The following is a 21,764-nucleotide window of genomic DNA, read 5'->3' on the forward strand; positions in this document are numbered from 1 at the left end:
GCATTTATCTTCGTTGAACATTATACTCATTGTCATGTTCTTCATCAGGCTACAGATGACTGAATTCGTTTGGGAAGAACTGTGTGAGAAGGTAATGATTGTCTAAAAACTCATTGAAGTGTCATTTCAACTTGGAGTCCGGAACTGACTGCATTATCAGGTCTTTCTGGAAAAATGAGGACAACAACCTATCTTGTTTCTGAGCAAGAATTCTTATCTTTATTTTGATAAGAGGTTTCATTGGTTTTGAGTCTTTGACCATGCAGGTCACTCCTGAAATTGGTTACCAATTACTACACAACTATGCGGACCAAATTCAAAACTGGGTTGGATCTGCAACATTCATTCTCAAGCTTCAAGATCATTTACCAGGTAAGTTGCGATCTTTGTTTAGATTTTCATCACACAGCCGGTCTATGGAACTTGCTGAAAATGCCATTTACCAAAAATTCCATTGCACTAAATTTTGCAACATTCATTAAAGTTAAACCTGACTCCTGAGCATGAAGTTATATGTTTTGGTTAAAGCAGTATCCACAAGCAGCCAACATCTCCCACACTTCTTGCGGTAACATTCTCTAATACTTGTCTCTGTCATATTATACATTCAAAAAGTAAAGTACATGCAAACCATATTTGCAAATCAGTCTTAGAAGGGAAAGGTATTGCAGTACTAATTGTAGTTGTTTATACATAAGTAGTTGCTCGATTCTCAAACCTTTTACTCCATTTAATTCTAATCTTGCTTAAGTTCTTGCTTAAATGTCGTGTCATGTTCTCTGGATAATGTATTAGCTTGCTGATACAGATGGATCATCAATAATTAGATTCTCTCTCCCATGTCCTTCTGTCTCCTAGCTTGGTCACATCAGCGAGCCAAAATACCCCATCAGTGAATATGGTCCTGAATAACAAGGCTTGCAAGGAGTAAGTTAATATTACTATTTAATTTATGAATTTGGAGCTATTTTGATGCTCTCTCTCCTCCACCCACCCCCACATAAGAAGCAAAAGAACAAGGAATTAGAGCCAAAATTCATTTGAAATATTTTTCTTTATTCCTGATGTCTTTGAAGTCATGGCATCGAGCATCGGCATGAAATCAACCTATAATGTGCAGCGTAGCGACTAAGATCATCTGTATCCTAGTTTGGTTCTATGCCTACCTACAAAGCACTAATTTTGTGCTGAAGATATGTAGTCTCTAGTTTGCGATCATAACATTGAAGGATAATCTGGATCTGGAGCACGGTACATCTATACAAAATCAAGAAATAAATTGTACAGTTGCTTTTGGTGGCAGCAACTCTCTCCCTCTCTCCCCTCAAAACAGACACATACATACACCCACGGAAAATAGGAAAAGGGAACGGATTGTACAGTTTCCATGTAAAGCCAGAGTAACAAATTGTGTATAGAATTTGAGCTAAATGAAAGAAAAAAGGTAACGCAACAGAAACAAAATCCTAAATAACCTTGGAAAACATGTTATGCTCTATAAATACAGCATGCCTCTTTAGAGCTTTGCATTACAAACTAATTACTCTGCTACTACGTAGCCCATCTTCTCTTTTCCATTACTCATTCCTGCTTCTCAATGGCTTCCCTTAGCAGCTGTCATTGTTTGTTGCTCTTCTTATTACTCTATACCTGTCTTCTTTCTTTCTCTCTTGCCAAAGGAACTGTACGCTTTGGTCCCTTCAATTCTATATACTATTTTGGAAATAATGGCCATTCCTCTTCATCAGCCCCTGATCATATTGCTGCAATCCTCAGTTTGACTTCTCCACAACCATTCACCCATCGAGGCATCTTGCCTTAGCTACCTACTGTCATGGGACCCTTTTTCTTCCTCAAGAATGGCATCCCACTGCCTCCGCCGTCTCATGATCTAACACAGATTATCACATTCATGAAGTTCTTTTATAAATACTGCTCCTTTTTATAGGATTGCACCAAAAACAAACTTCTTCAGAAAGTCCCTCGTCTTTTGATGGATCAACCCGGCATCAACGACTACAAGCATGGCTTCTTACATGGAAAATCTATTTTTGAGGCATCCCATCTTGTGCCTGAAGTGGTAGAGACCGTTAAGAGTTCAATTGGAAAGACCTATCAAAGAAGCTAGAGCTGAAACTGTTATGTTATCGAAATTCTACCCTGGGCTGCTTTCTGGGTTATCCTCTTATCGGACTGAGGACGATTCAATTGGAAAATGCAGATGCCACAAGGGATTGAATATGTCATCGAAGCTTCACAGTGATCACCTTTGGCAAGCAATTTTGGAGCTGCGTTTGAGACACCCTGATGCTCACGTCATATAGGTATATTACTATAAAGCGCTCACGGCTGTTCTCTATAGCAGTGGTTTGCATTGACTTTTTTTTTTTTTTTTTTGAGTTTGCATTGACTTATTGCGGAAGTCATGAATTTTGTTATGTCAATGTTTTTTATCTTGCTATGTAATACAAACCTATAATTAATATATTTTTTCCAAATATTACGGCCTAACACAAAAAGAATTATTCAAAATTTTCACCCAAATAATATTTGTCAAAAAAATTTAAAAACCTAACATTAGGCAAGCTAACATTTCTCCTGTCAAGCAATTAACTATTTACTAAATGAGAAAATGGTCTAAAACCTTCTGAATTTATATTCAAAATCTCTACACACTCCAACTTACGGGTGTCCTATCAGGTGTCCTATCACCTCTCTAAGCTATTTGAAATTGAAATTATTTGCTCCCTGAATGCTTAAGTGGTTAGAGTGTGTAGTTCACTCTCTCAACAAGTGTGGAAGACAAAAAAAAAATTAATTAAAACTTTAATATTTTCCTTATTTCCTTATTTTTTTAAAAAAATCTTTATGCTTTCTTTTATTTATTTGTTACTTTTTAGTTTTTTCTCCATTCTTCTTCCAGTAACTACACCAGCACTAACAGTAACGGCTTGGTTGATTTACCAAGTGAACTTGATTTCTCCACTACCAGGTCTCCTCCCTCATAGTTCTTCAATCACTAAACTCCCTCTCATTTACGAATTACACACTTCTCATAGTCGCTCTACTAAAAATTCATCACAAATGATGTCTGTTTTTCCACCATGTCAGAAGACACTCATCAACGACCAGTTCCGATGTAAATCGCCATCACCACATACTTCGTTTTTATAGCTTCAGGGGATGCAAATTCAAGCTCAAACACCAATTTTGCAAGTAAGATGGGTTTTTTTTAATCTTTTTTTTAGATCTAAAACGATTTTGATTATCAAATCTACAACTAACAGTATATTATACAAAAATCATACTAAATTTTCATTTTTCAACATTCCTACTAAACTAATTATAGCTAAAAACTTGTGTTGGGAAAAACGCGAACAAGCACAAAAGTATATATGGTAAAAGTAATGAAAATAAAATGGGAAAATAACGACACCAAGAATTTTACGTGGAAACCCTTCTGAATAAGGGAAAAAACCACGGGCCAAGAGGAGCAATTGATATTACTATAGTAAGGAATTTTACACTGTGTAGTCACGAATACAATACTCAAAGTGACTACTACACACTCAAAAGGAACAACACTCTTTTGGTTTTCGTCTTACTAAAATATCGCTCACACTCTATTTTTCTTCACAGACTATTTTCTTGTATAGTCTATGGAATACCTCACTTTGCTCTCAAAATGATTTTTCTTTCTAACTTGGTGTATTCTACAAATGAGCAAGAATGCTCTATTTATAGGAGGATAAAACCATGTCTATGTCACTAATGACATATGTAAACATAGCAAAGTCAAGAATGGTTGCAAATCTTACCAATTTGCCAACTACCAAATCTTTTATTTTCAACTCCAATTACTATTCCTTTTTAACAATTGCTTGTACCAATTGAATAGCTAAAGTTGACTAAAAAATGGGATGGATTCAACAACTTGAACCCTAAAATTGATACAAAGAAATTTTTGGGCGTTGATTTGTTAATGATTTTGGGTTAAAATTTCATTAATCAAAAGAGAAGAAAAAAAAAAGATAATACAAAAAAAGAGAATTTGATGGTTGAATCAACTATTATTAAAAGAAGATTGAAAATTTCCAAAGATTGAATTGAGATGAATTTAGAAGAAAACCCATGAAAAACGGCTTATCATCAGGTTGATGAAGGGCCAATTTCTATTCAACGAAACTCAAGGCGGCAAGAACAAGTGGAAAAGACAGAATTTTCCTTTAACAATATCTAGTTTAACTAGTCAATTAGAAAACCTTGATATTCTCTTGGTCGATTGAGTTTTTGAGCTTGGGTTTGATTGTGTCTTTTTTTGGTGAAGAATCTTGATAAATTGGCTGTAGAATAAAGAAAAAGAATTAGTGGAAGAACAAAGATTACATTTGATATTGATGATAAGAATTAATTTTTTTCTCTTAACAATATTTTAACTTAATTTTCTAAAATACTTTTTAGAATAAAGAAAAAGAATTTTTTTTTATTTTAAAAAATGTGATGTGATGTGGCCGGAGGTGCATATCACTGCTCAATGAAAATTCTGTGAAGTTGGAGTATGTAGTTGGAATTTCAAATATAGATTGTAAAGGTTTTAGATCTTTTTCTCTTATTAAATTCTAACATTTATTTGATTATGGGATCCCACATTTTCAAGCTAATTAAGTAGTCCCCTCTTACGATTATATTTGTGGTCATCTTCATTCATTTATATTTGTATTGCCCTTCCATTGGAACTTGTTTTATAAGTATTAAATCCAGCTGCTGTAGGGATAACCAGCGCCCATTTTAAATTGATATATGAAAGTTATGATGTTAAAACACTCACACAAAACAAATAGTAGCTAGTTTAAATTCAAATTATGAGAAAGACGAGTTTTAGAAAAAATCTTAACCAAATATTAATAGTAGCTAGTTTAAATTCAAATTATGGGAAAGACGAGTTTTAGAAAAAATTTTAACCAAATATTAGTGTGATGAAGGGAAGTACATGATCGAATTATAATGGCTCTTTAAACATACGTTTTTTGGAGGGAAGCCCGAAAATCACCCATTGAAAGCACAGATCTCACAAAGGTTTAAAAGGAAAACATATTTGGAATTGGTAACATATTACCACGCATTTCAAGCGCAAATCTTAATCTAAACTCAAAAGGAACGACAGAATGAAACTTTTAAATCTCTTTTTTAAAAAATGAAAACTTGGTTATATAAACAAGGAATAGACTAAATTAATCAAGAGTGATTGCTATACCAGATTTAAAATCTCATAAACAACCAAAAACCAAAAAGCGAAGTAGTAATAACGAGGTAGAAGTAGCAGATAGGATTTCCTCTCAGACAAATGCCTCGATTGTCTTCATTATTTTTAAAGAATGGATTATCAGACTCGTCATCTGTTTGTTCATCATTGAGGAACTAATACTTCAACATTCTCGATTTAAACACAAAAACAGAAATAAAAAAATATAATCATATCCCTAATGCAATGTATGAGAACTACTGAAGAACAATTACCTCCTTGGCAGAAAAAGTAGGTCATTGATATAATGAAGCTGTTCTACTTATAGGCATTGGTAGGTTTAGGGTTTAGCATTAGGGTTCCCTTATATTAAAGGGATAGGCTTCAGGCCCAATCTATACTTCTTCTTGGAGCCCAACTGACTACTACTGGGCTTTTTTGTTGTCCTGGCCCAGTGAAGAAACTAGCTTAGACATTGTCCCAGACGGACCAATGCACAAATACTCGTTTTTAAGGCCTCTTTTTAATTTATAATCGATTTTTTGCAAAAAAATTATCGAGTTTAATGAACACAATCAAAATGAAAATATGTGTATAACCATGGATATTTTACTGAAGACATGGTAAGGCTTTTTTTTATCGATATTGTGGATTCAGATATTTTGGCATGTATCAAGACATATATATGTCCCAACGTTAGACATAAATGACTAACAACCAAAATATCAATTGAAGAAAAATTTGAGAATAATCTGAACAGTACACACACATTTTTCTTTTTAGGTATCTGAATTTTAGATATAAATATTAACTTAATGTCTTTGACTTGATTGTATATAATAACTTTGTTATTTTACTGATTAGAATTATATGATGACGGGTGGTGTCGCCCAAGGAGCAGACTTGTCTGAAGCTCGTTAAAATTATGGGGCTCGTGAAATTTTTACTGTTGTCCTTAGGATGACCAAAAATAATATTATATTTTTTTTGGTTAATATACATGGCATTGTTTGATTTGATAATTAAATTTACATGTTTGAAAAATATGTATTACAAGTCACAATAATTAACAATGCTTACTTAGCATTTCTCATAAATAAAACTTTTAGCTCATACTTAACAGCTAGCTAGCTCTCTAATATGTACTCCAGTACATAATTTTTACTAATTGAATGACCAAACCAAGAGTGAGTTTCTTTAGTTTCACTGCACAAATTAGGATTCATTTTTTTTATCTTTCTACGATCTCTATTATTCTGTTTACCTTCTTTCATAAAGTTCAAGTGAAGTGTTGGTTCTCAGTGGTGCATGATAAAATAATTGAGCTGCTTTTCGATTAGCAAAGGCAAATGAGAAAGATAAATTGTTTTAAAAGGAGAAGAAACACTTTATCCTTCTTTAATGAAAGGGATTCGTTCGACACATCTTTTCAGGACAGCAATGCTCATTTTGTTGCATTATGATGACATAATGGCTAACTGTTGGGCCTTACTGGACCACCCGATGATTAAACAGTCCAACACGAATTTCCCTCTCCATCAAAGTTTTTTAGTACCATGCAACAAATAATACTGCTATTGCACTCTTTAATTTTGCTGTCCAATCAAAACTCCAAATTCCCAAGGTAAGTGAACTCTATTAGTATATATAAAGCTACTTTAAATTTCATCAAAATAAAAAGTAGTTCATCATCATAGTCAGATTAGTAGATACGTGGAGTACTATACGTAGTAGTTCCCCACCTAATTAAGAGCAATTTTTAAGGAAGTGGTGAAATTCAAATTTTCAAACACGTTACATTACTGAATTTAATTCTCCAACTACCTTTGTCATCATTGAGAGCTAAATATAGAAAACAGCAACAACTTACAAACAAAAAAGAATCTGTTCACTAAAGAATGGAGTAGTAAGTTGGAAAAAAAAAACAAATTTCTCAATTACGGCACAACAGATGTAGTATAATTTAACACTAAAAGTAGAGACCATTAGGTAGAAGAAAGAAATTGATTTGTTTCTTATTGTTGATGTTGATGACGCTGTCCCCGTCCTTTCTTGGCCTCCACCACCGTTGGCTCATGCGAGTCACATACTTGTGTCTTGAATTTACATCCCAACTTCTTTCTCCACCCACCTCCTCCTTCTCTGCTGCCGTGTTTGCCTACCTTATCTATCTTCTGGATTACTTTCTTCATTGACGAGCATTCGCGTTCTAGTTCTTGTACTCGCGTCCTCATGCTATCCATATCCAAGCGTAGCACTTGATTCTCCCTCACTGTTTTCCTCCACGTGTTACTACCTTCCTGTGCACGTCCCGTTCCAACTACTCCTGTCCTTTCCTCTTGCTCCCCACCTTCACCCTCCTCTTCTCTCACGTCCATAATTGACAGCCGCGGGATTTCTTCTGGATTCACATCGGCGACCATAAGAGTTCCAGCAATTGCTTGCCGGAGTTGGAGTTGTTCGAAGAATAGTACCTGAACTACGGCTCTAAGTGGAAGCCGTTCATTCTGAGCTGCGTGTGTACACGCTTCTAGTGTTAACTTTTGGCAATCCATAACTCCGCATATTTGCTCCCTCTCCGCTTCCGATATCCATGGATGCGCCTGCATAAGGAATTAAGTTAACAATATTAAACACAAATTATTGAACTAAACAAGTGTATAACTTCTATAATTAAGAAAATGTCATTACCTTGAGATACACATCGACAGCTCTGTATAGGCCATCATCAAAGAGTCTTGCTTGGTCCGGCAATGCAACAGCTAATTCACAGAACTTTTCCGGTAGTAAATTATTATCAGAAGCGATTTCTGATAAGTAACCGTCGATTAACTTCCCGACTAACATTAACGCCGTGGATCTGACACTGATGTTCTCTTCTTCGCCTTGAATTCTAGCGGTAGACCTCTCTTCCAATCCGGTTAAAAAATATCCTAATATTCTCTCCACACAAGCGACATCGTATAACGTTTCATTCAGATAAGAGTAGCTTGGAATGAGAAGATCGTCTAATGTGGCGTGCTCCAGTTGAGATCCGATTTTCCGCTCTAGTGCAGCTCGAGCAGCTTCCGAAGCATTTAGTATGTTTGCTGTTCTCAATAAGCCGAAGAGAATCCTTGTGGTTGTTGAAGTTCTTGAGCTAATCTCTGTAGGAAGGTTGGTAATTACAGTCTCCAAAAGCTCTCTCTGTTCAGTCTCCGATGGTATCGAAGACGACGATGTCTTCCTACTTGAGCGTGAAATTCCTGGAATGTACTTCTTCGCATAATACATTAGACAGCTCTCGATAACTTCTGAACTCAAATCTCTACTTTTCATTGCAGAAATCAAACGCTTGAACAAAGGCAAGCTCAAGTGCCCTAGCTCTTCGAACCATGAATCCATACCACCTCCTCTGTTGGCACCTTTACGGCGAGTACTTGCTTCAACTCCATTTCCAGGGCCGTGATCATTCACCGGCCAGCCAAAGAGAGACGGATCGGCAGCTGAAGCTCTAACAGCAACGGCATCAATGCATCTCTGAACAATGCCGAGTGTTTCTGCTAACGGCAAGATGTTCTTGCACGAGTTTAGGGTTCTAATGGAGTCCTTAATACTCTTTAGCACTGTCTGTGAAAGAAACCTCTCCGTCTTGGAAATGAGGTTATCCTCAGAGTACTCTTCAGTCATCTCCAAGTACTCACCCGCACAGCGGAGTGGAGCAACGTTCAATGCAGACAACTCGATTTTCACACCATAACAGAACTTGGCAGCCGTCTCAAATGTCTCTGAACCGCCCGGGAAATCAGGGAACGAAATACAGTATTGCTGGTCCTCCTCATTATCCTCTTCTTCTTCAATCTCCTCATCACCATCACAATCGTTGTCTCGTTCAGCAGATTTTTGGATTTTACTGCTACTTGCATTTGTCTCTTGCTCTGTTATCATTTCATGAAGCTTTCTACTTTTTGACATCAGGGGAAACTGAAACAACCGACACAAAAATAAACAAACGCATATTTATCATTTCAGAATCTATTCATTCAACACACAACTGACCAACCTTGTGAAGATGGAAGGTCATATCTTCCACTTCAATGATGATATCACTGGGTAATCCTGTAGTACAAAACCTGTAAAACAGTGAATCTGAGTTAACAATACGTGAAGAAGAAGAAGAAAATGGAAAATATACTATTGTTACTCACCATGCTTGGCCTTTGGTGGTGGGGTGCTCAGTGTGCGCCATTTTTCTTCAATGTAACAAAGAAAGTTGAAACTTCAGTTATATCTTTCACCAAGGAAGTAGGACTATGATAGATCCATGAAGATAAGTTGTTTGTAAGAAAGTCTAGGTGAAATGATTATGTAGGTTGAAAAACAGAAAAAGATATATTGATGATGATGAAATTGATGTGTTTTCTTTTCCAAAATCTCTGTCTTCAAACTTGTATCCACTTTCCTTTTGATGATGAATCAGATCAGAATCTTCTCTTTTTTTTTCTCTCTCTAGGGTTTGAAGGAAGAAGAGGATTCAAAAAGCACTTTGAAAATCCACTTTGTAAGAATACACACAAGCAGGAAAAATTATTACTGTCATCATTAAATTGTTCCCTTTTTTCTCTGTTTATAAGCAACAAAAACACACTTTGCTTGCCAACTATTGTTATTGCTTTTTTGCATCAACACTACCCTATGATATTACTATAATGTATTTGGGTGGGCCTAATTAGAGATTATAATCATACGCAACTTGATTAAAGGAGTATTCACGTTGTTGTCATAATTAACATTTAAATTTACTTCGTTTCATTGGACGGGTATGCTTGATTAGACATGAATTGTATCTCATTCTCAAATTAATTAAAGCAAACATATATACAAGATCTCTACTTAAAAAAAGATTAATCTCATCCACTTCGCCACACACGTTTAATAATAATAAGTTAATGGAGTTAAAAAGGTGAAAAGGAGACTAGTGAAACAAACGATTTCGAATCAAGATTATGGAGTTATAATGACTTAAATATGGATGGTCCCAAAAGGGGCCTCCAGCTAAAAGGTGGCCCATATATGCTGTGTCCAGTGATCGTACCTTTTAAGGATCCATGACGATTTGAATTTTACTCAATATAAAGCCCACATTTACTGCTCAAATCAAATTAAAAAATAGCACAACAAATTTATAACAGCTTGAGAGCAATTTGACACTCCAGAGTTAGGTAGCTCACATGTATACCATGATGTAATTCAATTTCACTTTGATTTCCTACTTTCTATTCGATATTTACATTAAAACATCGATTAATTTTGATTTTCACACTGCATAGTCTTCTTCAATGTGGAAACCAAAGTTTGGTTGGAAAACTGAGACATGAAAATTTTAAAAATGGGCAACTGCCTGCCATTAATTAAAACATACCTATATTTATTAGTAGGGCAATAAATGGTGTCGACTTTATGAGGTCCACGCAAAGAGAGGTTGCTCAATATTAATTCTTCTATCTAACATTTCAAATTCAAAATAAATAACACGACAATAATATATTCTATTTAAATATTAGTATAACGAAGACAGGAGATCTGATTTTTATATTATGGTACTCTATTAATTATTTGATCTTACTGCAGATGATGATGACTTTAAATGGTGCAAATTGGAGACGTTTGCTAAACAACTAAAACATTCTCTTACAAAGACTCAAGACGTTGGAGAAGGCTTTGTATTACCGTTAAAAATGACTAAATTAATTCATGAAAATATAATTGATTTAATTTGTTTAAATTTGGAATGGTTAATAACTCATTGATGTTTATTAACTCGATCTATTTTGTACATCAAATTCAACTCATCTAAAAACCAATTAAGCAAGTATCTGATTCATTGTTTAGCTCATCTCACCTTAATACATTTCTGCACTTACCTATTTAACATTCCTAATCATATCATTAAAATGCTACTTGTATAAAAAGACACATTATTTTATACAAGTGCATCCATGAAATGTCCTCCCCTAAAACTATCCATGTTCCAAAGTGAATGACAATAAAATGCCATGATTATAGCCATATTAGGTGGGCATTCTTTAATATTAAGTGACTAATAATAGGACTATTAATTGACATATGTCTTTAAGGAAGATGCTCAATTGACACTCGATTGATCGAACTGGTCCCACGATGTCCAAATATTCATATCATAGCCCATGTGGCCTAGGTGAAAAATAAATAATGATAGGCTCAACCTCTATATGTATAAATGTAAAAGGCAAAAACTCAAATCTTCCATATATATTAATTTATATACATTAGATAAATAGATTACCAATGTAATAAATCAAATACTAAAATTTCTAATTTGAACCTATAATATTCAAATTCAAAAAGTAAATTTGAGAAAGAAAAATGGAGGCACAAAGGCCAAAACATTACTAGCTTCTTGAGAATAATAAAGAATTAACCCAAAAGCGGCACAAAACCCACGATTAATTACTTATATTTATTGAATAGATAAAAATTTACAAAACACTCAATTCTGGAAAACGGATTTATTTTACAACTTCGTAAGCAAATTAGAGTGTTCGGTCTATGTGTATTGACTTCAAAATTCGCATTATTTTTATTGATTTATTACAAATGACTATTATTATATATTATATAATTGATTAATAATATACTTTATTTATTGGTCTCCAGAAGCAGTTCAGCTATTACCCAACGGCATCATCGCCTCATTGAGTACCTGAAAAAACAACAATTATTATGAAATCAATCAACGATTTTAGATGGCTTCGCCTATGTAAGCTTTCTCACATTATCGATTCAAATCTACGTAGTAGTGTAATTGTCAATATACACTGATCCTTATAAATCAGCTTTAACTTATTTTTTGTTTAATATGATGATAATGATGTGAGTCGGACTTAAATGAAGCGCGAATCTAGTTAATATTACGTTTTTTCGAATCTAAGGATTAAAAAAGTACATAATAAACTATTTGATAAGATTAATCTATAAGCACCATCCTTGTTTGTCTCCAATCCAACAAATAAATCACTTTCTTGAAAATGAAGTATCTAGAGAAACGAAGAAATAAATTATAGCTTAAATTTTCGAATCGTTTTCAATAGAAAAAGTATGAACAAAATTGTCAAAAGCTGTAAACACTACGCAAATGTTGACGCTGGAGAATTTCCGGTGTCTTCGGATAGTTATTTAAAAATATATATATTAAAAAAAAAGACTTTAGGAGAGAATTTCCACTTCCCTTTTTTAGTTGGCACTTGACATATAATGAGACCATCACAAATTAAAGGTCTACCAAACTCTAGAATAAACAAAAAAGAAAGTGGCAGTGTACTACTTTCTTATTGAAGCGTAAATTTTTTAAAAAATCAAACTTTTTTATTCTTAATATTTACATTAAATCGAGTCGTAACGTATTACGAAAAGACGTTAAGTTACGAGTTTAAATTCTAGATTTGTCTATATACCTGCTGTGGTGGTGGTGGGAGCACATTCGTTTTGGGTAACAGTTTCTTTGTTTTGGGTGATGGTCTGAGAAAAGGGCATGACAACTCCAGGCCAAGGACGACAATTACAATGATTGCCTTGTTGGATGCTACCATAGAGGGTGTTCAAATGTTTACCACACCCACCCCAGGAGTACTTGCCGCATTTTTTGCAGTCAACTCTATAACACATTTTTTCTATCTCACAACTCTTTGATCAATTCTGGACCAATCCACTATAAAAACAAGTTCCATCAACTTTGGTGGTAACGACCAATCGTTAAAAGTTCCTTTGATGGTATCGTATTGGTTCTTTCTGTCACGGAAAGATTCACCTACAATGTTTTTCTATACAAAGTTACTAGGGACTTTTATTAGCCCTAGGGTACCATATTGGCATTTGGTGTTTGTCTGCTTCCATAGAGAATCCATACTATCATCAGACAAGACATGCTATGGTACTCAGCACTAAATCATATTGCTTAAGAGCATCTTTAGAAGTATATAAACGACACAGAGCAGGTTTACTTCACATGAAAGTGCGCTTAGTGTCGGAAACATTCGTACGACTTACCTGCCAGAGGCATGTTGTCTTACAATATTCTACCACTGAACTGTCTTTTATTTTCCCTAACCAAATATATTCTCGAATAACATCACAACATATTATGGATAATGGTGGTGTCTAGACGCACTCGTCAACTAATCCATGAAATACTCACTACTCTCGACCCACCAAGCAACGAAAAGATCACCTAATGTCACTTCTACTGAAATAAACTTCTGTTCTAGCAAAGATGAATAGCAAACTAAGACTCAAAAAAAGAGTCATGTTATTTTGAAGCATATTATGTCTGTTAAATGATGTGAAAGAAGAACAAATTCTTGCTCAGAGCCAAAAATTTACTGGAAGAAGCACACATAGGTGAACGACTGTTAATTTCAAGAAGGTAGTGTTAAAAATAAATACACAAATGTATAAAATACTTGCTACTTCCCATGATGGTTAATTAGCAGATTTTCAGAACCAATTAGCCTAGACAGTGGTTACTTGTTCAATTACTGGTCTGCCAGCACAGCTATCATTTTGTTCAAAGAAGTAATCAACTTCTGAGTCTTTACGTAGATTATATATATATATATATAAACATACGGCAGAAGAAGCAAAGCAACACATACTGAATAGTCAACATGCATACAAGGTAATTAATTTAAAGGAAATAAACTGATGCGATCTGTGGCAACACACTTCACAGCTAACCAACAGAGAATGCAACAAACTAAGGTAATCCACCAATGTTATCAATAAGCTAAATTTTAATGTTAACCGTAACTTAATTGAAGCAGCAACAATACATGCTTTAAGAGGCAGTGCCATCTCCATTATCTGACGGCTGCTCAGATGCAGGTTTTTTCGCTGGACTACATTCTGTGGTTGTGTTTAGATGCACCCTCTTGACTCCTCTTCCAACTACTCCAAGATGGGTTATTCCAGCTGCACCATTTGTGTGGGCAGTGGAAATAGTTGGAGAGTCAAAACTTCCGCTACCACTGGTACCAACACCCATCTGTGAGGAGTTCACAGCTACAGAAGCATCAGCATTCTCTAGACTTCTTGCTTTCGCAGACACCATTCCCAAAATATCGGAGAGGATAGATGATGGATTTGACATACACTGCTGCAAATCTTCAAGCTGCAAGTGGAAGAGTCACAATTATAAAATAAGAAAGAACTAAGACATTACTAAAAATTCATCTGGTGATACTTGCCTTCTTCTCCAATTCTGCAGAAAGTTCAGTGAGCGTTTCAACTTCAGCTTCTTTAGCAGATACAGAGTCAGACTGTGATGTACTGGAAGACTGTCTCGCAATCTGATCTACATTGGTAGTAGCTAATCTTTCTGTTGATTCTGACAAAAGCTTTATTTCCTCAGTGAGTCTCTGCAGCCGCGACTTGCAAGTTAAAATAGCTTTTTGGCAGTATGGTATGGCTTCCTGATGCTTAGAACCAATTTCCAGGCATAAGCATATCCTAAAGTTGCTGTAATACAGTTAAGATCACAAGGCAAGGAAGAGGAAGCAACACTTAAATGTTGGCACTTAAAGAAATCATTATAAAGACTTAACTACTTAGATGTAGGTCAGAAAACAATCCCCTTAATTTAAAGATAAGTTACATGTTACTAAGGATACAGCGCAGCAATATGGCGACTGTCAGGTTCAACCAAGCGTTCCAAAATGGACAATGCCTTCAGGTAATCACTAAGGGAAGTTTCAATATCCTCTGCAAAAGGAAAAGGACAACACTTACAAATCTAATAGCATGTGAAGAAGAGAAATAAACATTTTGTTTCTACTAAAAAGGCAACTAAAGGTCCCAAATCATTTGCAATTGGTTTGATCAGTTTGTTTAGGTCATTTTCATTTCAATCGTTAAATCCATTTCCAGTCACCTAACATTTTCAAAAACAATTCATTGAAAAAGCAGCGCATAACAATCTAGAATGTGAATACAAGATTCCAACTAAAAACGCTAGCAAATTGTTGAGCTAGATTTTAATAGGAGGAACAGGGGCTTCGTAACTCATAGTCATGTAATATTGCTCAAATCCTCTAAATTGTCATCACACCCATATGCCCTCCCTTTAGAGGATCCAACATGGGTACAGTGACATTTTGTGAGGATATAAGCAACATAGATCGTGTCCCTCTTATCTCTCAGTCGCGGCATGGAGTTCCACCAGTGTGCCAAGTCACTAACATCACTTCTCCATCCTTGCTCACCCCAATATTTGCCTCCAATACCCCTCAATCTACCAGTCACTCCCTCAATCTCAGTCCACCTCTCAACACAGCATGTTCCACAACATCTATAACTCACTGATGATAAAACTAGAGTTCACCTCCATTTCATATGTCTGGGTAGTCAGATTACACCCCTCAATCTACCAGTCACTCCCTCGATCTCAGTCCATCTCTCAACACAGCATGTTCCACAACATCTATAACTCACTGATGATAAAACTAGAGTTCACCTCCATTTCATATGTCTGATTACACCCCCTCGTTTTGCACTTGTAGATAAGAAACTTTTTAGAACACAAACAGTCTCTATCTATCTCACGCTCTTGATAATAGTGGTCCTGGGCCAACTTGTTTGCACCTCAAGTAATTCACCCGATACTTGCTACATCCCACCACCACAAGTATATTAGATTACTGTCACCAAAACTTAGACGGGTGGACAGAAATTACCTAGCATTTTTTAAGCTAGACCTCAACTTTTAATACTTTTAACAGTCATCCTTTTATCTAGTTCCTGCAGTTATTTCCATTGTTTCGAACAGTTTTGAGTTAGAGAAACTATTTGCAGCTTGGGATTGCAATTCAAAACAACCAAAATGCTGGAATATGATCAACCGAGTTATTCATTGAGATGAAAACTCAAGTATCAGTCCGGTTAACAGTACATATTTTAGTTTACAAGACAAAAAGTGGTTGATAGACCAACGGACATTTCAACTCCCATACAAAAAATAAGTGTCTGACTTCACCATTCTAATGAGGTAATGGAAGTATTGTTTAATGGAGACAAACCTCTTTCCAAGGCTACCTCAGCCAAAGCTGATAATACATCCACTTTTTCCATTGTGTCACCAGCGTGCTTTTCAGCAATTGCCCTTGCAACATCTAACAGTTTCCAGGCCAAATCCAGGTCAGTTTCATCCTCATCACCTTCAGCCAGGTCCTCGTCATCACTTTCTTCTTCATCTCCTTCATCTTCGTTTTCCTCTGCAGCTGTCCCATAACAGTGTAAGCCACAACATGAACTATCATATCTAAAGAGGATAATTGATTTCAATCACTGACAAAATAGTTGCAGGTAGCTGATTTCTATTAGTAGGAAAACAGCAGCACCACATCTTTACATTTCTATAATGTCTTTCCAGAAACTTCTTTATAAAGGACGCAGCAGTAATCAGTAATTAACTAAAACTGACATATATTGTAGGCAATTGCATATGACTCTATAGCAACTCATATATTTATGGGAATCAACTGGGTACACTGAATTTCCTCTCTGCATCCCCACCCCCCAAAAATATAAAATTGTAACAGATTGTGTCTTTATAGAAAGATACGCAGTAAGAAAAAGAACCATGGTCATTCAAACAAAAATGAGAAGCTAAGAGCCTGTCACTTAGGAATGAAGTGCACATTTACAGAAAATATAAATATTACCAAACATATATGAATCTAGAACTTCTTTACAAGGATATATGAATTTAGTACTTATAACATTGCAGTGCCATTAAAGCCACTAGTTTCAATGTCCAGTGTACAATTGATACTAACTAAAATTGAACATCTTTAAAATATTATGTCAACAAGGTCACAGACACATGATTTTGGATGCATAATTGATTTCAAACTTCCACAACTATATAATTTTGAGGAAAAAAGGAATTAATTTGCAACATGCAATTCCATAATTAGTTACTCTAAAATGTATTAAGAGAGTAAAAGAGAGAAGCTCAAAATGAGAAGTTGTAGAAGAATAGAACTCAAATCTTTACCAGATAGAGAAAGAAAAGTCATTGTTTGAAAAAATGAAGAATCGAAAGAAACAGGGAACTGGAAGCAGTAAAAGGTGAGATTTTACAAACTCAATAAATGAAGTAGACAACGGATAAAGAGAATGTCAAATGCTGATGGGAAGGAGTACTAGCACTAAAATAGCAGGACACTTCCTCTCTCTCTCTCTCTCTCTCTCTCCTACTTAACCTTTAAAGTGAAGTTCAAAATGAACTGTTTTTGCTGGATCAATTGCTCACTCTTTTTTGTTCTATAACCATGATGTACAGGCCAGATTGTGCACACCTCGACTAATTTCACAAGGGGTTGCTACTAGAATAGCTATACCTTTGAGAGATTCATTTTTTTAATCACTTTGTTCCTTGCTTTTAAAGTGATGGACTTCGGAGAAGCTCAATGTTCACCCAAGAAGTGATAAACATTTTTTGTGACACTATATTCCTCACTTCTAAAGTGATGGTCTTTGAAGAAGCTCATTAAGACCCATGAAGTGATGAAGTTCTCTTTACCCTTCTATCTGGATCAGTAATCCCACTAGGCCAACCCATTTTTTTGTGATTACTCTGTTCCTCACTTCTATAGTGATGGTCTTCGAAGAAGCTAATTGATTCACCATGAGGTGATAAAGTCCTTGCTTCACATTACTATGTCGCTCAATATATTTTAATGACACATTCTGCGTCGATGCTAATTTTGTTAACTACTTAGCAAACTCTTCAATTCAGTTATTATGTTTTGAGAGAATGTCACTAATAGAAAGCACGAGTAATGTTGTTGAAAATCAAATGAGAATATAATGCAAAGGAATCTAACCATCATCTTCTACTTTTTCCTTTCCATTCGAACTTCCACCAGGTTCAGCAGTGCTTGAGATAGAAGACTCACAACTAACAACACTTTTAACAGAGCCATCTCTATTAGAATCTTGTTGAGACCCGCTGTCCTTTTTTGGCAAAGAAACCAAAGGATCAGCCTCATCCTGAGCTTTGTACAGCAAAGCACACCCATATTTATAATATGCATTGATACATTCAGGAGCAAGTTCACCAAAATGTGCGACCCTGAATTTTTTTCAAAAGAAGTCCATGTGAAACGAGAATTACTAGAAATGGCATAATTACATATAAAGCTAATATATAGGGAGAGAAGAACTCTAAAACTATGCATATTGTATGACGCAAAGAACAACAATGCCCTAGAAACAACTTGAAGAACTCTTGAAATATCTCCTTTCTACCCACACATTCATGTAACAATGAAAGTTAAATTCAAGTAAACCAACAGCATTGCAATTGTAACAGAAGAAAGAAATGAAGGTGCATAATGTGCAGAGACATGGATAGTAATTCCAATTTCAATTGGTCCACTAAAAAGCTTGGAAACAGATGTCCATGCTGTCTTTAGCTATAGAAGAACGCACCAGCAAAAGCCAAGAGTCCACGAGGGCTTGTAAATCTCAACCCTATACTTCATGTCTGCAACTCAATCATTCCCAAATGGAAAGGATTTGAACAGCACACAAAAAAAAATACTTTTTCCCGTTTTTGCGCAGTGCACTTCATAAGCAAGTAAAGTAAATGTATGAAGAAATTAATTATCTGATAATCACTCAAAAGAGTCTGTACTGTATCTGTGTATTAGTGCCATGTTAACGAGATATTCTGCACATCAAAACTAAACCACAAAAAAATTCCAAAATCGCTTGAAAGATGGACCACTCAACCACCCGGAGTAAATTAAACCCTGAACCGTAATATCTTTACCGCCTTATTACCAAAGACGCCTAAAGATCTCTTCTTTTTTTTTTAACATTTCCATCAACAACAATTAACTCGAAAGAAACTAATCAAACAGTTTCGAACAAAATAAAACAAGCAAACAGTTAAGTTTCCTTGATATTAAAAAGAAAGGTGCGGAAATGAAACTGGTAAACCCTAACCGAATTTCCAGGGCACGGCTAAAGCATTCTACGGCTTCTCCATAATCTCCATCTTCAGATGCCTTGGAGCCTTTTACCACTAACTCATCCGCGTACTCCAGAGATTTTTCACGGTTAACATCAGAAGTAACCGCAGAACTCTCAGCATTATTATTATTGTTGTTGCAAGTTGATTCTGTGCCTCCCTGAACACCAGATTCGATGGTGGCGTTCACCGAGTTCTGGTTTTGCTCCGCCGTAGGGCTTGTTACTGAAATTACTGCTTCCTCAGCCATCGTCTCTTTGATTAGAAATAGCTACTCTAAGCGGAAATTTTATAAGCCCCTTGATTTTCCCTCTCTTTTGAACCCAAAGGAAAAACCCGTGTGGCGCACAAACGTAGTAGTATAAATTTCATGTTGAGAAACAACGACGCCGTTTTGGTGTGAGTGACCCGAGATAAACATAACTCTCCAATTTATTGTTATTTTTTTTTGTTATTCGATCATGCAATGAATTAGAAACATAATCAAATTTATATTTGCAATTTGTATATACAAGTAAAACGAAAAATAAAATATTGAAGAGTATATCAATTATAGATGTATAAACATAAGCTAAATCATAATGAATGACATTAACGCACATTCTCTAATTAAGTTTTTTTTCTATTTTTTTATTTTCTTTTTTTTAAATTCGTCAATAATCAAATGAAAAAAATCAATCTGAATTAAAATTCAATTTGATTTGATTTTTTGAATTAATCCAAACAATGCACACCTTAAGTCACTATTAAAAAATTATTTAAAACAAAAAAGAAGATACAAATAAAAAATAATAATTAGAAGTTGTAAAAGAGAGTTTTTGGCCAAAATAATGGAGTATTAAAAGAACTTAAAGTACATTCTTCTGTTATATAAGTGAACAAAAAACATTTTTAAACTATCCAAAAAGTTGCTAGATTCATCCTTTTATCTATTTTTTTTTAGAAACTCGCCCCAACAAAAAATGTGTCAAGTCGAACTAATATATGTACATATGGTTAAGCAAATCAAGTTAAGTGTTTTTTTTTTTAATTTTTCGAAATTGAGATTTTAAATTATATTCAAATAAAATATATTCAAATTCTAAATATTATTTGAAAGAAACAAATACTACTCCAACTTTAAAAATTTCAAATAAAATAATTATTTTTTATTTTAATAACTACACCTAGGTAATTTCACTAAATTTCCAGCATTTCTATACATTGTATAAAAAAATGTGAACTTTGTATATATAGTATATACCCCTCAACATTTTACTAAAGAAAATCTCTGAATAGGTGGATGTGATATATTTGAAATTATTTTTTACATAATCTTTTTAACATTCGGAACGTATGAATATTTCAAAACTTATGTATTGCAAGTCAATTTACTTGATGATGCAAAAAAACATACTTTATAAATTAACAACACTCGAAATTTAAATTTAAGATTCATTTCCTACTTTAATCTTTTCGTTGTCAAGACGTGATCAAATTAAAAAAAAATTTCTTTTATTGGTTCAATCAGTGAATAGTATAAGAATATTTTTTGCTCACTTAGATAATATAAAAGGGTACATTACATCTCAGGTTGAGGAATATTTTAGCCAAAAAACTCTTGTAAAAGAAGCCAATAACATTTATTTTTAATTTTCTGGTCCGAGTTTTAATTAATTAATTTATTTGTATTTTCTCTTGTCCGTTCAAAAAAAATCAGTCCACACACTTCTTTGTGATTGTGGTGTCAAGGAGTGCAAACTTCATTTTGATTGCACAGAGAGCATAGCCATGTCTTCCACCACTACTTCACTTACAGTAAGGACTTTCCCACTCCGTTGTGTGCTGAATGCAAACACGAATCCCCCTACCAAACAGGCAGCGGTGGCTCTCCCGGGGCGGAGGCAGTTGATCTCTCTGGTGACGGCGACAACGGTAGTGAAAGCGCTGGAGATGCCGTCCAAGGCTGCGGACATTGGCCTCTTTGGACTGAGAAAGAAGCTTAAGAAAGTAGAAGATGAGGCAGAAGAATTAGTGAAGGAGGGATTCGAGGCGGCAGACAAGGGAATTGCAGCGGCAGAGAAGGGAATTGAAGCGGCGGAGAAAGGATTAGTGACGGCTGAGAAGGGGATTGAAGCAGCGGAGGAGAAGATCGAGAGTACAGTAAGTTTCGGTGGGTTGGCGCAAGCTGGAGCGGTGGCCGGAGCTGAATTTGTCGGAGTTTTGATTGCCGGAGCTGTAGTCAATGGTATTTTAGGACCTGAACCTCAAAAATCTTGAAGAGATTATTTCTTGTCATGCAATTTTTCATTGTTGTTATTTGCAAATTAAATTTGATCTGTGTTTAGCTAAATTCAAAGCATGATCAATTCTATTAGTGTAACAATTAATCCTGTTATATAATATGTATTGATAAATTATTTAACATGTCAGGGTACTCAAATTCTTGAAGATGATGTATGACGTAGGATTATAGTCGTTGTAAATAACAGA

At 35.1% G+C, this 21,764-nt stretch overlaps 3 protein-coding genes, 1 long non-coding RNA gene and 1 other non-coding gene across 6 annotated transcripts; 1 reads left to right on the forward strand and 4 right to left on the reverse strand.

Moving 5' to 3' along the window:
- Positions 1 to 560: 560 nt before the first annotated feature.
- Positions 561 to 5,861, reverse strand: LOC107010739. Its single transcript, XR_001455746.2, has 3 exons — positions 5,518 to 5,861; positions 4,263 to 4,343; positions 561 to 904 (listed from the first exon to the last, which is right to left on the reverse strand). It is a non-coding gene; the product is annotated as an uncharacterized LOC107010739 (long non-coding RNA).
- Positions 5,332 to 5,416, reverse strand: LOC114076196. Its single transcript, XR_003577074.1, has one exon. It is a non-coding gene; the product is annotated as a small nucleolar RNA SNOR75 (small nucleolar RNA).
- Positions 5,862 to 7,013: 1,152 nt separating the features above from the next.
- Positions 7,014 to 9,917, reverse strand: LOC107011764 (BTB/POZ domain-containing protein At5g66560). Its single transcript, XM_015211392.2, has 4 exons — positions 9,430 to 9,917; positions 9,285 to 9,354; positions 7,934 to 9,205; positions 7,014 to 7,845 (listed from the first exon to the last, which is right to left on the reverse strand). The coding sequence occupies exons 1-4, from the start codon at positions 9,468 to 9,470 to the stop codon at positions 7,258 to 7,260; spliced, it is 1,971 nt and encodes a 656-aa protein (XP_015066878.1). The 5' UTR covers positions 9,471 to 9,917; the 3' UTR covers positions 7,014 to 7,257.
- Positions 9,918 to 13,882: 3,965 nt separating this feature from the next.
- Positions 13,883 to 19,634, reverse strand: LOC107011759 (NASP-related protein sim3). Of its 2 annotated transcripts, none has more exons than XM_015211386.2 (6): positions 19,268 to 19,634; positions 18,142 to 18,389; positions 16,330 to 16,524; positions 14,926 to 15,016; positions 14,503 to 14,773; positions 13,883 to 14,426 (listed from the first exon to the last, which is right to left on the reverse strand). In XM_015211386.2, exons 1-6 carry the CDS (start codon positions 19,540 to 19,542, stop codon positions 14,094 to 14,096), a joined length of 1,413 nt encoding a protein of 470 aa, XP_015066872.1. In that variant the 5' UTR covers positions 19,543 to 19,634; the 3' UTR covers positions 13,883 to 14,093. The 2 variants fall into 2 exon arrangements, with proteins under 2 accessions (XP_015066872.1, XP_015066871.1); XM_015211385.2 differs by having other exon boundaries at positions 16,330 to 16,530; positions 19,268 to 19,633.
- A 1,320-nt stretch (positions 19,635 to 20,954) lies between these two features.
- On the forward strand, positions 20,955 to 21,698 carry LOC107011526. Its single transcript, XM_015211061.2, has one exon. The coding sequence runs from the start codon at positions 21,063 to 21,065 to the stop codon at positions 21,549 to 21,551; it is 489 nt and encodes a 162-aa protein (XP_015066547.1). The 5' UTR covers positions 20,955 to 21,062; the 3' UTR covers positions 21,552 to 21,698.
- The last annotated feature ends 66 nt before the right edge of the window (positions 21,699 to 21,764 follow it).

Source organism: Solanum pennellii, chromosome 2 (assembly GCF_001406875.1).
Source record: "Solanum pennellii chromosome 2, SPENNV200".
Lineage (NCBI taxonomy): Eukaryota > Viridiplantae > Streptophyta > Magnoliopsida > Solanales > Solanaceae > Solanum > Solanum pennellii.

Coding starts and splice junctions, on each gene's coding strand:
- LOC107011526 (XM_015211061.2), top strand. CDS start 21,063: ATGTCTTCCACCACTACTTCACTTACAGTAAGGACTTTCCCACTCCGT.
- LOC107011759 (XM_015211385.2), bottom strand. CDS start 19,542: ATGGCTGAGGAAGCAGTAATTTCAGTAACAAGCCCTACGGCGGAGCAA. Junction 14,774..14,925: donor AGTCGCCATATTGCTGCGCT/GTATCCTTAGTA, acceptor ACTGTATTACAG/CAACTTTAGGATATGCTTAT. Junction 14,427..14,502: donor CTGCAGAATTGGAGAAGAAG/GCAAGTATCACC, acceptor TTCCACTTGCAG/CTTGAAGATTTGCAGCAGTG.
- LOC107011764 (XM_015211392.2), bottom strand. CDS start 9,470: ATGGCGCACACTGAGCACCCCACCACCAAAGGCCAAGCATG. Junction 9,355..9,429: donor ACCACCAAAGGCCAAGCATG/GTGAGTAACAAT, acceptor ACTGTTTTACAG/GTTTTGTACTACAGGATTAC. Junction 7,846..7,933: donor CTGTCGATGTGTATCTCAAG/GTAATGACATTT, acceptor TTCCTTATGCAG/GCGCATCCATGGATATCGGA.